General features: G+C 39.3%; 1 protein-coding gene across 3 annotated transcripts in view; it reads right to left on the bottom strand.

Annotated features, from left to right (window-relative positions):
• The window catches only part of VRK1 (VRK serine/threonine kinase 1), a 75,931-nt gene that overhangs the window by 45,722 nt on the left and 16,814 nt on the right, over nucleotides 1–13,395 (bottom strand). For 2 of the 3 annotated variants that reach the window (XM_007178878.2, XM_007178879.2), the window contains exon 2: nucleotides 4,771–4,858. The exons of the other annotated variant lie outside the window; for it this stretch is intronic. In XM_007178878.2, the coding sequence (XP_007178940.1) occupies nucleotide 4,771 (1 nt within the window). In that variant the 5' untranslated portion in view covers nucleotides 4,772–4,858. The remainder of the gene's footprint in view (nucleotides 1–4,770; nucleotides 4,859–13,395) is intronic. 3 annotated transcript variants of the gene reach the window in all.

Genomic DNA, 13,395 nt, shown 5'->3' with positions numbered 1-13,395 from the left:
TGGACACAGTACAATCGCAAAAAATGGGAAAACATGCAAAAAAAAAAAATCAACTTTCCAGTAATCATATTGTGGTGATACTTAGTTTTGTTAACTACAGCTATTGTGGTCACAGATGTGGAATAATGCAAATGAATAATTATGTGATGTTTTAATTCTATCATCACTGTGTCCTTAAAAATCAGGATTCAGATATGGAAGAAAAAGGATGCAGCTGAAAGAAGAGGTAGGATTATATTTGGAAGTATTTCTTTAATTCAGAAGGTACTTTATCTTTTACAGAAAGAATATATATACATACACACACACCCCTTTGTATTTCCTAGCCCCATTCACAAAAAAAAAGCTTAGAAACAATAAACAACCCAGTAGCAATGAGCATCCCTAGTACCCAAACGGTATTCCTGAAATACCATTTCCTGTTAAAAGAAACCAGGTTCCTTGAAGAAACGACTGATTCCAGGTCTGGAGCTGGAAATGTACAAGATAAACCTGGAACACCTCGTCATTTCTAGATGTCAAGGAAGCTACCAAAAACTACTAGAGTTATGTCAAATATGTCTAAGGAGTCAACTTGAAAGATGTTCCCACTACCAAAGATGAGCCAATTTGAGTCAATAAATATAACCATAATGGACTGAAACACACAAAATGGGTAAATCCAAGAGTTCATAATAGTAAGAAAACTTAAGTGGTCACCTCTAGAGGATAACAGGAAACCGCTCAATTTTGAAAACCGGTAAATAAAGGGAAAGAATCCAGCATCTGTCCTTTCTTTCTTACATGAATTGTACCACTGGGTAACCAAATAGAAGATGAAGAGAAATTTCTCCTTATAGAAAAATTTCAGCTAATAAGTGAGTAAGAATGGTTTTAGCTTAATGCTAATTCCACCTCCTAATGCATTAATGGATCCAGACATTGAGCAACGATAGCTACTAACATCAAAATATGAGATATCCAGACATTACATGCCTCCTGATAAAAAAAACGCCACTACCCATAAAGTTATCCTGCGAAAAAAGAAATAAGAAATAAAAAATAAACGGATCCTGAATCTGATTTAGCCTATCAATTCACAGGATATGAAGGGAACAGAAGAACATGATAAACTGTGACACAGGAATGTAATCAGCAAACTCCTAACTGTGGGAAGCACTACAGTGCATATAACACCATTTCTTCAACAAATAAAGGGGGAAAAAGAAGAGATGAGGGAGAAGAAAACTAGATTTAAAAACACTTAAAACAACATATCTAACAAAATCTGGCAAATCTAAACCACAGTGTTTAGGGATGCACATTTGAGTGCTAAAACTATAAAGAAAAGAAAACAATTACCATAAAAGCTAGAACTTACTTTGGGGGAGCATAAGAAAGTTGTGATTAGGATGGGGCACATGGTGGGTTCAGTAATATCTCTTGACATAGGTGGTGGTTATAAAAGTACCTTCTAATTCATTCAGTCTATATTTGCTTAATAAGATTTTCTGTACTGTGAAATACTTTATGGTTTTTAAACATTAAAAAATTACTGCTCCTCAACTAAGCCCGTGAGCCACAACTACTGAGCCTGCGCGTCTGGAACCTGTGCTCCGCAACAAGAGAGGCCGCAACAGTGAGAGGCCCGCGCACCGCGATGAAGAGTGGCCCCCGCTTGCCGCAACTAGAGAAAGCCCTAGCACAGAAACGAAGACCCAACACAGCTAAAAATAAAAATAAATTAATTAAAAAAAAAAATTACTGCTCCTATAATTAACAATCCCCAAAGGATCAAAATTGGAAATCTTTTCATACTCCATGAGCTTGTCCAATCACACACATCCAAAAAGAAAGTCTCCAAAGTAAAATCTGTACTTCATTTCCTGTGAACTATTAGTAGCCTTTTGCTTTTTTATTTATAGGCACTTCATATATATTCTATATATATTAAACAAATTAGCTCTTTACATTGCAAATACTTTTTCCAATTTATTTATCTTTTAATACTGTTTATTTTTAGCTTTTGGGTTTTATGTCATCCTTAGAAAGACCTCTCCCAGTCAAATTTCTTTTTTCAAACATCTCCATGTTTTCCTTTAGTTATTTTACGGTTTCATAAAATTTCTTGGTAAATTTTTTATCTGTCTACACTTATATTGGTGTAAGATATGAGGTCGGAATCCAGTTTTTTTTTTTTTCTTTTAGTCAGCCTTCCATACACATTAGGGAGATCCACAAGTGTTTGAGGAACTTAAATATATCAAACCAACCCAAGTAAACTAAGTACAGAAAAAGTTCATACAAACTGTTACAATGTAGGTCCTAGATTACCTTTCTTTGGAATGGAATGGAATGTTGGTTTACTAATTACTATTTGAAACTAACTTTATGCTTGGGTTAAAACTTCCCTCACACTTCTACCTACTCCACATGAATGTGAAGAAGTCACTGAAATATACTCTGCTGCTCTGGTAGAAAGGGGCCGCTACAACACAAAATTTTCTTTAAAATGCCCCTAAATGAAACTCCCTTCCTCCCTTTCCACAAGTGGCTTCTTGCGGAAAAAAGATGCGGAGGCCTCCCTTCTGCCAGCCCTACAATCGTAGGCTGGCCACGGACAACCGACAGCCGTGTCAGTGCTCAGAGGCTGGCTTCTGCTGGATGCAAGGGGGTGGCAATGGCAGTGGATTAATAAATAAGCATTTGGTCAATAACTCATCTTTTAACATGTAGAGAGACACAAAAGACTTAAACAAATGCAGCTGGAACACCACATAGTTATGCAGGGCAATTTAACATGATAACCACCCTTTAAAAAAACATACTACCTGATTAAGGTTATGATTCTTAGAGTGTGCTGCTGGATTCTATTTACTAATATTTTATTTAGGAATAAAATTGATATTCATAAGTAAGACTGGTCTGTAGTTTTCTTTTTTCTAACATATTTATTTGTTTTGATATCAATATTATGCTCACTTCATAAAAACACTTTTGAAGTTTTTCTTCTCTTACCACAATATAAAGAGTTTAAACAGCATTTGAATTACCTATTCCTTAAAAGTTGTGAATATCTCAACTCTGAAAGCCTGACAATACTGAGTGTTGGTAAGGATGTGGAGCAAATGGAGCTCTCATACATGGGCCAATGTTTCAGCCATTCTGAAAATCTGTTTTGCAGTAGCTGCTACCTGACCCAACAATTCCTCTTCTATGTACATACCTGAGAGAAATGAAAACATGTCCACCAAAAGGATTAACAGCAGCTTTACTCAAATTTATTTATTTATTTATATTTTATTTTTGGCTGTGTTGGGTCTTCGTTTCTGTGCAAGGGCTTTCTCTAGTTGCGGCAAGCGGGGGCCACTCTTCATCGCGGTGCGCGGGCCTCTCACTATCGCGGCCTCTCTTGTTGCAGAGCACAGGCTCCAGACGCGCAGGCTCAGTAGTTGTGGCTCACAGGCCTAGTTGCTCCGCGGCATGTGGGATCTTCCCAGACCAGGGCTCGAACCCGTGTCCCCTGCATTGGCAGGCAGATTCTCAACCACTGCGCCACCAGGGAAGCCCAGCTTTACTCAAAATAGCGAAACACTGGAAACCCCCATGTCCATCAACAGGAAAATGGACATAATAAAATAGATGAACCTCCCAATGCTATGTTGAAAAAAGAAGCCAGACACAAGACGAGACATTCGTGATTCCATTGCACTAATCTGTGACAACAGCAGTCAAAGAGCAGAAACCACTGGGGGGAGGAAATGACTATGAGTTGGAAGAAGAAGGTTTCTGGGGATCTGGTCATGTTCCATACCCCAGTCTGGGTGATATCTAAACGGTATGTTCACGTCACTTATGATTTATTTCATTCTATTTCTTCATTTACGTAAAATTAACACAGTAAATTACACAAACCTTAAGTGTTGTAACAGGGTCCAATCAGGAGAAAAAAAAAATGCACAAGTAACTTAAACAAGAACACTTAATATACAAAACTATTAATTTCTAAAAGGTGGCTGACTATTAAAAGGGGTAAAAGAGAACTCTAAGGAACAGAAAAGGCAGGGAGCAGATACTACCTACAAGGTTAAGGGCGAGAACACAGAAATGAACTCTTCACTGGAAAGGCTCTGGCTACAGCCCACCGGGTGGCAGAGTTCTCTGGGTTGCCAGCTGGGCCCCAGGAATCCACCCGCCGGGGTCCTGGTGGAAGCAAGATACTGCCTGCCAGGGTACTAAAGAAAAGTCACAGAGAGTAAGCACGCTGGCATCCATACCTTAAGAGAGAGAGAAAAAAAAAAGCACGCTACAACAGCAAGAGAAGCCCCTTCCCCACTCTGCCTGGCAGTGTCTGTCCCTCACCCTCTACTGACTAACCTAACCTTGTGCCGGAGAGGAAAACATGTTTACAGGGTCTAGGTCAAGTATCACCAACAGATCAAAAAAAAGTGTATTTGGAGTTGAGAAGCAATAAATTGATAACCTGCACAAATGTATACACAGGTTGACAAATGTTTGCACATGCATACACACTTGAGTACCAACCACCCTGATCAAGATACAGAACATTTCATCATGCCATCAAGTGTCCTAGGGCCCTTTTCTGCCAACACCCATTCCTGTTCTTCCCAACAAAGGCCACTGGTTGTGCCCCTCGGGGTGGGCCACTTCCTTTGGAGAACCCTACTCTGCCAGTTTTGTCTGAGATGGGTCTCAGACCTGAGAGGGCCACCTTTCAGCATCCTCCCACAACCCTATCTGACCTTCACTGCACTTGGCAGCCCCTCTTACTTTCTGGTTCAGAGTAAAAGAAGTCTCCGAGTTTCAGAGAATATGAAATCGATGTGTCTCAATCTCCTTGTTCCTTTTCAGAGGATTTCTGAAAAGAAGAAAGGAGAATTATTTAAAACCAGAAGTCCTTGCTCAAAAACTGTAATAAATAACATGACCATAAACATTTACCTCAGTAAAGAACTTAAAATACTCATTGGAATTAACCAATTGCTTTAGTACATTATAGGTTTCTCCTAATAATGAAACCAATACCTACATTAAGGTTTCTATTAAAGAATAAAATGGAGGGCACAAACCTCTACCAAATTAAATCTTTCTGCATAATTTCTGCCCACCTGGAGCAAAGCAGGTTATGACGGCCAATCCAACAGAGAGATTTCAAGCAAAAGAAAGTTTACCGTCACTGACCATTACATAAACTGACCACTTCTTTTCCCACTGATATTAAATGAAATTCAGATGCAAGTGAAAAGCACGTGAAAATGCAAATCAACACTGCCCTTTACTGAAATCACTCGCTGGTATATCCCATATTAGCATATTCACCAAAATTTAATTGTAAACAGAGTAATTATGGTACTGAAGTTATTAAATACACAAAGCAAGCTTGGAACTATACATATTCAAATAGAATTTCAGTGGCAGATCAACTTTTATATCTGAAACAATACCCTAATTAATAGTCAGCTCTGGTAATAAAATGGTCCTCTGTTTTTCAGATAACATTCCAAAAAAAGTTCTGCTGTGAATATTAAAAGTTTTGTGAAAAGAGTCTTAAAATTCCAATAGCTATATTTATCACAATATGGTACTGTATTTAGACAACTGGCATTTTCCAAGTCCTGGATTCAAGTTTGGAATATTTTTTTTTAATCTTCTGCTGAGGAGAGAAAAAAGCTTGAATGAATCAAATAATGCCACTTACACTTAATGAGCTCTATGAATTCATCATACCCAAACTGGGAAATTACAATGCTGTATAATCCTGTCACATACTGGATGACTAGTCATAAATTTTCCCTAAAACAGGTATGCACGTAAGTTCCTTTGAGGGGGTCATATATTTTTATGAAATTTTCTTTAAAGTCATAAGCTTCTCTGATGTTTTAAAACTGTATAGAGACACAGTGATTCAAGGATAATTTTCACCATGCCATTAACATGGTACCAGCATATTCTCAGCTGCACTCTTTGTAGTAGAAAGCACTTTCTCACCCTCCCCTGTCTACACTTGGTGAAATCTTTTCCATATGCAAAGATCTAGCTCTTTTCTTTTTTTTTTTTTTTTTAAATCTTTATTGGAGTATAATTGCTTTACAATGGTGTTAGTTTCTGCTTTATAACAAAGTGAATCAGTTATACATATACATATATCCCCATATCTCTTCCCTCTTGCATCTCCCTCCCTCCCACCCTCCCTATCCCACCCCTCTAGGTGGTCACAAAGCACTGAGCTGATCTCCCTGTGCTATGCGGCTGCTTCCCAAAAAAAATGCTCATGAAGAACCTAGGGGCAAGACGGGAATAAAGGTGCAGACCTACTAGAGAATGGACTTGAGGATACGGGGAGAGGGAAGGGTAAGCTGGGACAAAGTGAGAGAGTGGCACGGACATATATACACTACCAAACGTAAGGTCTAGCTCTTCTGCAGTCAGATATGACCTCTGAAGCTTCAGCACTGTTCTTACCTCTTATTGCATTTGATAAATGTTCCCTGTAAGTTTATGAGCTCACTAGGTAAGAGAGCTGTCTTACAATACACTGCACTTGGTAGGATTTCAATAAATGCGTAAAATTATACAGCAGAAAGGTTAAGTTTCTTTTCCTCAAGTACCTGACATCTAACTTTATCCTTAATATATAATGCCATTCCTTTTAAAAGCCCAGCAATTGAAATCCATGTTGAACCCTATTTATTCTCCTCAAAACTGTAATTCCCCCTCCTAACTCATAACTCTCAACAGATGACCTCATCTGCTGTTTTAGAGAAAAAAGCCACAAACTTCAAGTGGGAATTCCTTTTATCTTTCCAAGACTCAAACCTACAAACCACCTGCACCCACTTCAGGCCTAACTTTACATGCATTCTATCCTCCTTCTGTGATCACAATTTAGGGAAGCCCTCCTCCTCCATCAAACATCAGCTCCTTCTTCACCTGCATCCCATCCCCCGCAACGTCCTGACATAAACTATTAGTTAACCCCTCTGTCAAATATTCAACATCTCCCTCAACTAGATCCTTCCCATCAGCTTTTAAATATGCTCATGGCTTGCCCATTGGAAAAAAAAAAAAAATGTTTTTTAATCCCCCTCCACTATCATCCTAACTTTCTTCTCCCTTTCAGTACCAAAGCTGTACTTATGAACACGTCCTTTCTCCTCACTCTCCCCACAACTCACTCCATCTGGACTCTCCTTTCACAGGTCCACTCAAACTACTCTTGCTCAGGGCACTAAACCCGACAACCTGACGAATCATCTCATTGGCTCCGCTCATTTCCCAGCAGTGCTCAACACTGTTGTTAATTCTTTCTTTCTTGAAACATTCTCTTCCTTTTGCTTTCACAATACAACACTCCACTGGTTTTCACTCTACTGTTTCCGGCCACTCACAGTCTAGGTATTTTGGGAGACACAACAGTGAGTAACAGCTCGCTCTTTCAAGGATTTTGTCCCACTTTTTTTGATGTATAGTTTTCCAGGATTGTATCATGCTAAAAATGCAGACCATCGTACATGGTCTTACACCAAATACATCAAAATACACATTCTATAAGAATAAATTACATAAAAGAAAAACATGCCATTAAATAAAATTAAGACCTCTGGAAATAAAATTAATAGCTTTAAAATTAAGATGGAGGCATATACAGAAAATATAATTGATTGATAGGAATATTCCTTTAAGCTAACAGATCTGAAAAGAGTTGAGTGTCGAAGAGATGTGCACACCCATGTTTAGAGCAGCACTATTCACAACCACCAAAATGTGGAAGCAACCTAGGTGTCCGCCCACGGGTAAATGGATAAACAAAATGTGGTACAGATGTACAACACAGTATTATGCACCTTAAAAAGGAAGGAAATTCTGACTCATGTTATAACATGGAGGTACAAATACAAGTGGTATTATTTCAAAGATTGTTCTTATACATGCTAATTACATAAATCTACTTGTTTTCACAGCAGTAAATAAAGGTTAACTGTGAATTACGTGAACTTATGAAGAAGAGTAATGATTTGTTCATTCATTCACTCAGCAAACATTTATTGATAATCTGCCACAGGCCAAGCACTTGTTCTAGGCACTAGCTATACTTCAAGGAACAAAACAAAGGTCCTACCTTTTGACACTTATATTCTAGGAGAAAGAGACAGATAATAAAAGCTAACATAATGGGTAAGTTTCAGAGAATGGGTAATATTTTAGAGAATGTAGATGCTATGTTTCAAAAAAGAAGAAAGTAGAGCAGGTTAGGGGGAGGGGATAGAGGATGGGGAGTGCAAGGTGACCGGGGGCAGCATGCAGTATTAACGGAGAGGTCATGGTCAGCCCCACTGAGGAGGTGAGATCTGAGCAAAGATGGGAAGGAGGCCACGTGAGTATCTGGGGCAGATATCCTAGGCAGAGGGATGAGTGGTGCAAAGACCCTAAGTTAGGAGCATGCCCCGCAACCAGAGAAGAGTAAGGATGCCAGTGTGACTGGTGTGGACTGAGCAAGGGGAAAGAAGGAGGAGAAGTCAGAGAGGGAACACGGGAGCAACAGATCAAGTGGAGCCCCGGGAGCCACCATAAGGACTCTGACTTTAGCAAAAGGGTAAACATAATATTTGGAACGGGTTTATACTTGCATTTTAATTCACAGTCCTTCAGATGAATCAAAATGAAGTCAAAATGAATCAAAATGAAAATCATACTCTGAACACTCAAGAAGAATTCTCCCACTGACCAATTTCTCACCAAAATTTTTACTTTTTTTTATATTTCTGGCTAACGTGTATTATTCCATCCTCAAAATCCATTTCATCTATAGGTTAAACTTGATATCATGATTACCAAAATCTTAAGTGCCACTGTCACTAAAGCCACCTCAAGGTAGGAATGGTTTTATAATGGATCAACTTCCATTTCTCAAAAGTACAGGATAGGACTAGGCCCTGTTCTCCCTTTAACTTTAAGTTATTTGGTAGTGCTACTAGATTAGATGGTTGCAACTTTTTGACAAGAAATATAAAACTTTTACCATTCTATGCCTCCTTTTAAATTTAAAATAAAAATAATACTCAATCCCACAGAATTCTATATTATTACAATTCACAGTGTCCACTTCATTAATTCATTTACTCAACAAATATTTATTGAGCACATACTCTGTGCCAGGAACTGTCTAGAAGATGGGAATAAAGCAGTGAACAAATCAGACAAAAATCTCTGCCCTCGTTGAGCTAATACTTTGTTTAGGAGAGACAGATAATTTTTTTCAAAATTAAAACATGAGCTACGTCCAATGGTAATAAGTGCTAAAGGAAAAAAATAATAAAGCAGGGACAAGGGTTGGGGGGGCAGAGATGAAACCGAAAAGATGATCTGGTAAAGCCTCACAAGAAAGTGACATTTAAGCAAAGACGTGTAAATAAAGTGAGTGAAGTCAGCCATGCAGTGATCTAGAGGAAGAGCACCCCACACTGAGGCAGCAGCAAGTGCAAAGGCCTAAGGCCAGGACATGCCCAGCCTGTCCTAGCAGCAGCAAGGTGGCTGGTGCATCTGGCAGAGAATGAGCCCGGGGAGAACACTAGCTGGTGTCAGCGACATAAAAGGGCAAGGTGTGGCCAGCACGCCCAACATGCAGGCCCCTGTAAGGACACTGACTTCGAATCTAAGTGAGATGGGAAATCATGGGAAGGTTTGGAGCAGAGAAGTGGCATGCTCTGACTTAGGTTTTCAAAGGATCACTCTGGTTGATGCGTCAAACAGACTGGAAGGGGGCAAGGCAGAAACAGCTACCAGTTATTACAATGGTGTTGCTACTGGAATAACCGCTGACTGCATTCATCCTTACTGACTAGTAAGGATGTCAATTTTTTACAAACTGAGCTGATTTTAAGCCGCTAAAGAGAGGCGTACAGAAGAACATAAGAGGTTTTTTAACTTTACACAAGCTACTCACCCCCAGAAAAACAAGTCTACAGTGCCAAGTAGAAACAATCAATATTAGTGACACATGGTCTAGGAAACATGCTGATCATCTCATATTCTAGATTTTCTAAGTTCTATCTTTATGGCAATTTAGTTCACCAGGAAATTAAACATTTGAACTCATTTATTCCAAAGGCATTTATAAAACACCTCCAGAATATGTGCTGGAAACTGTGCTAGGGACTGGAAATACAAACACAAACAAAACGCAACCTTTGGCTTCAAGAAGCTGCACTTAGCTTCACGCAAAAACACCATCACACAGTTATGATTTAATATTATACCATCAGCTTCAAACAAGGGTCAATAAAAAGCCCTCCAGGTAAAGAATGTTTCTGAATCCTCTGATAAAACTATTTATTAAAGACAGTGAGCAGTTGTACACATCAACTCTATTTGTTTCAGGGTGGGAAAAAAGTGCCTCTTCCTGTGATGCAAGTTTTTAAGATATTAAGAGCTATGAAACTCCTGTTTCCCCTTTTTCAGTGAGCGCCTGGAAGTTCAGAGCAAAAGTATAAACTCGATTACATAACTACGCATTGTCAGACGCAGTAACTCTCGATCCTGGCTATACATCACGGGTACCAGTGGAACGCTGAAACAGTCAAGGCCCTACTCCACAAGAGCCCCAGCATCTTCTATTTTAATCCTGCACAGGGGGTTGTGATGCACAGCCTGGACCACTGGTCTAGATACAGTCATCCCTCAGTATCCTCAGGGGACTGGTTCCTAGACCCCCTTGGATACCAAAATCCACTCAAGTCCCTTATATAAAATGGCAGAGTATTTGCACATATTCTACGCACATCCTTCCACATACTTTAAATCCTAACTAGATTACTTATAATACCTAACACAATGTAAATGCTATGTAAATAACTGTCCATGTGGCAAATACAAGTTTTGCTTTTTGGAATTTTCTGGAAATTTTTTCTCAAGCATTTTTGATCTGCAGTTAGCTGAATTCACAGTTGATTGAACCTGTGGATGCAGAACCCACAGATACAGAGGCCAACTGTATTCTGGTACATCTTCCTTTCTTCATTAAGTCATTCATTTTCAATGTAAGGGCTCTATTACATACAACTCTACTGTATTAGAGGATTTTGTATTTGTATTAGAAGTTGGGTAAAAAATATAAAATAGTGAATGAACAATTCAGAAGGATCCCCCCAAAAAAACACCCTTTTCCCATCCCATCATATCCCAGGCCAAAAACATTTATTCATATTTCAAACTTATTTGAAAATAAGAAGTAATTACAGGGCTTCCCTGGTGGCACAGTGGTTAAGAATCCACCTGCCAATGCAGGGGACATGGGTTCGAGCCCTGGTCCGGGAAGATCCCACTCGCCACGGAGCAACTAAGTCCGTGTGCCACAACTACTAAGCCTGCACTCTAGAGCCCATGAGCCACAACTACTGAAGCCCGCGTGCCTAGAGCCCGTGCTCTGCAACAAGAGAAGCCACTGCAATGAGAAGCCTGCACACCGCAACGTACAGTAGCCCCCGCTCGCCGCAACTAGAGAAAAGCCTGCGTGCGGCAACGGAGACCCAACGCAGCCAAAAATAAATAAATTAAATAAATAAATTTTTTAAAAAAAGAAGTAATTACATATTTTGGTGTAAATGGCTTCCTGCCAATCTACAGTAAGTCAAAGAATAGAATCAAATAGGAGATAATCAGTCAATAAAGAACTTCATCGCCTCTTTTGCTAAATTACATTGTGAACAATTTGAAAGCAATACATCTAAGGATGGTCCTCTTACAAATGAGCCAGCTAATCAGAAGTTGATTAATGCATTGGATTAGTGCTAAGAAATCATATGAAAAATAAAATACAGAATCTTGAGTTTATATAGCCACTTCGCAACAATACACAGGGCCTTCTTCACATATTTACTTCATTTTGTCCCCACAAATCCTACAGTTGAGACAGAACTATAAGGATGACCACAGGAATAAAAGTAGAGTTACTACCAATACCATTTAACACAAACAACTGAGACACAGGAAGGTTAACTCTGAGTTCTGTTAGGGACACCCAATCAGTCCCCTGGTTTCACTCAGAGAACCAGGCATATCAATAAAAGTATGAAAAATATTCACAGCTGTATGGTACCCTTAGTAGCACTAACAAAATAAGAGTCAAATGTAACACAACAAACCATGAGAATTTAGAAGTGAACCTCCAGAGATAATGATCCCATCAATTCATAGATTTATTTCTGAAAAACATTAAGCTAAACTCAAACTGTGATACAATCTTTAGAAGCAATTGTCACGCTAGTCATGTTTTCACACCTAAGCTGGAAAGAACTAGGTGAAGACTCAAACTTCTAACTTGGAAAAATACAGTAGATATCTTCACAGGAGAAAAATTTCTTCCTAGTCAGATTTTTTAAACTTGTATTAAAAAAATGATTAACATTAGATTATAAAAAGTATTGGTATAGTGAATAAAATGTTTAAAATACAGTATCAAATGTACTTCTTCAACTTTTATTTCCTTTAAATGATTTCCAAAAGTTCTAAAAGAGTAAGACTAACTGCAGAATTAATTTTTAACTGAGAACACGTAGTATGGTACAATTTCAAACACAGTCCCAAGATACCTCACTGCCACCACTTCCCCCAAAAAAGGAACGATTTCATGAAGTTTTTGCTGTGCACTTCTTCTGACTTTTGATGCAGTGATTAAAAGATCCATCCATGGAGTCCTAACAGGTCTCCACGAACCAACCATGAAGAAGACACTACAGTAATATTTAGAAAACTTCCTGCTCTGCCCAGGCAAAGGCATCAAATCTAAGAGAAGAACAAGCTTGAAGATGCCGACCTCAAAGGGAGGTGGGTGCCTGGCTCCTTGACCCATAAGCCCTACAAAAAGAGATAAAAGGAACGTCTTTTTTTTTTTTTTAATTAAATTTATTTATTATTTATTTTTGGCTGCGCTGGGTCTTTGTTGCTGCGTGCGGGCTTTCTCTAGTTGTGGTGAGCAGGGGCTACTCTTTGTTGCAGTGCATGGGCCTCTCATTGCAGTGGCTTCTCTTGTTGCGGAGCACGGGCTCTAGGCGCACGGGCTTCAGTAGTTGTGGCACGCGGGCTCAGTAGTTGTGGCCTGCAGGCTCTAGAGCGCAGGCTCAGTAGTTGTGGCGCACGGGCTTAGTTGCTCCTCGGCATGTGGGATCTTCCCGGACCAGGGCTCAAACCCGTGTCCCCTGCATTGGCAGGCGGATTCTTAACCACTGCGCCACCAGGGAAGCCCCGGAACACTTCTTTATGTAAAGCAATTACAGGAACTTTTCTAAAATTAGAAATTTTGAACTATATTGCTAATATTTTTTATAACATTTAGCACACTTTGACAATCTTGTAAATGACAGATGTCCCATTAGTTCTCCTATTTGGGTGGGGAGGGGG

The sequence above is a fragment of the Balaenoptera acutorostrata genome, chromosome 3 (assembly GCF_949987535.1).
Source record: "Balaenoptera acutorostrata chromosome 3, mBalAcu1.1, whole genome shotgun sequence".
Taxonomy (NCBI): domain Eukaryota; kingdom Metazoa; phylum Chordata; class Mammalia; order Artiodactyla; family Balaenopteridae; genus Balaenoptera; species Balaenoptera acutorostrata.
The sequence above is the reverse complement of the archived record's forward strand: the minus strand, read 5'-3'. Positions and strand labels throughout refer to the sequence as shown.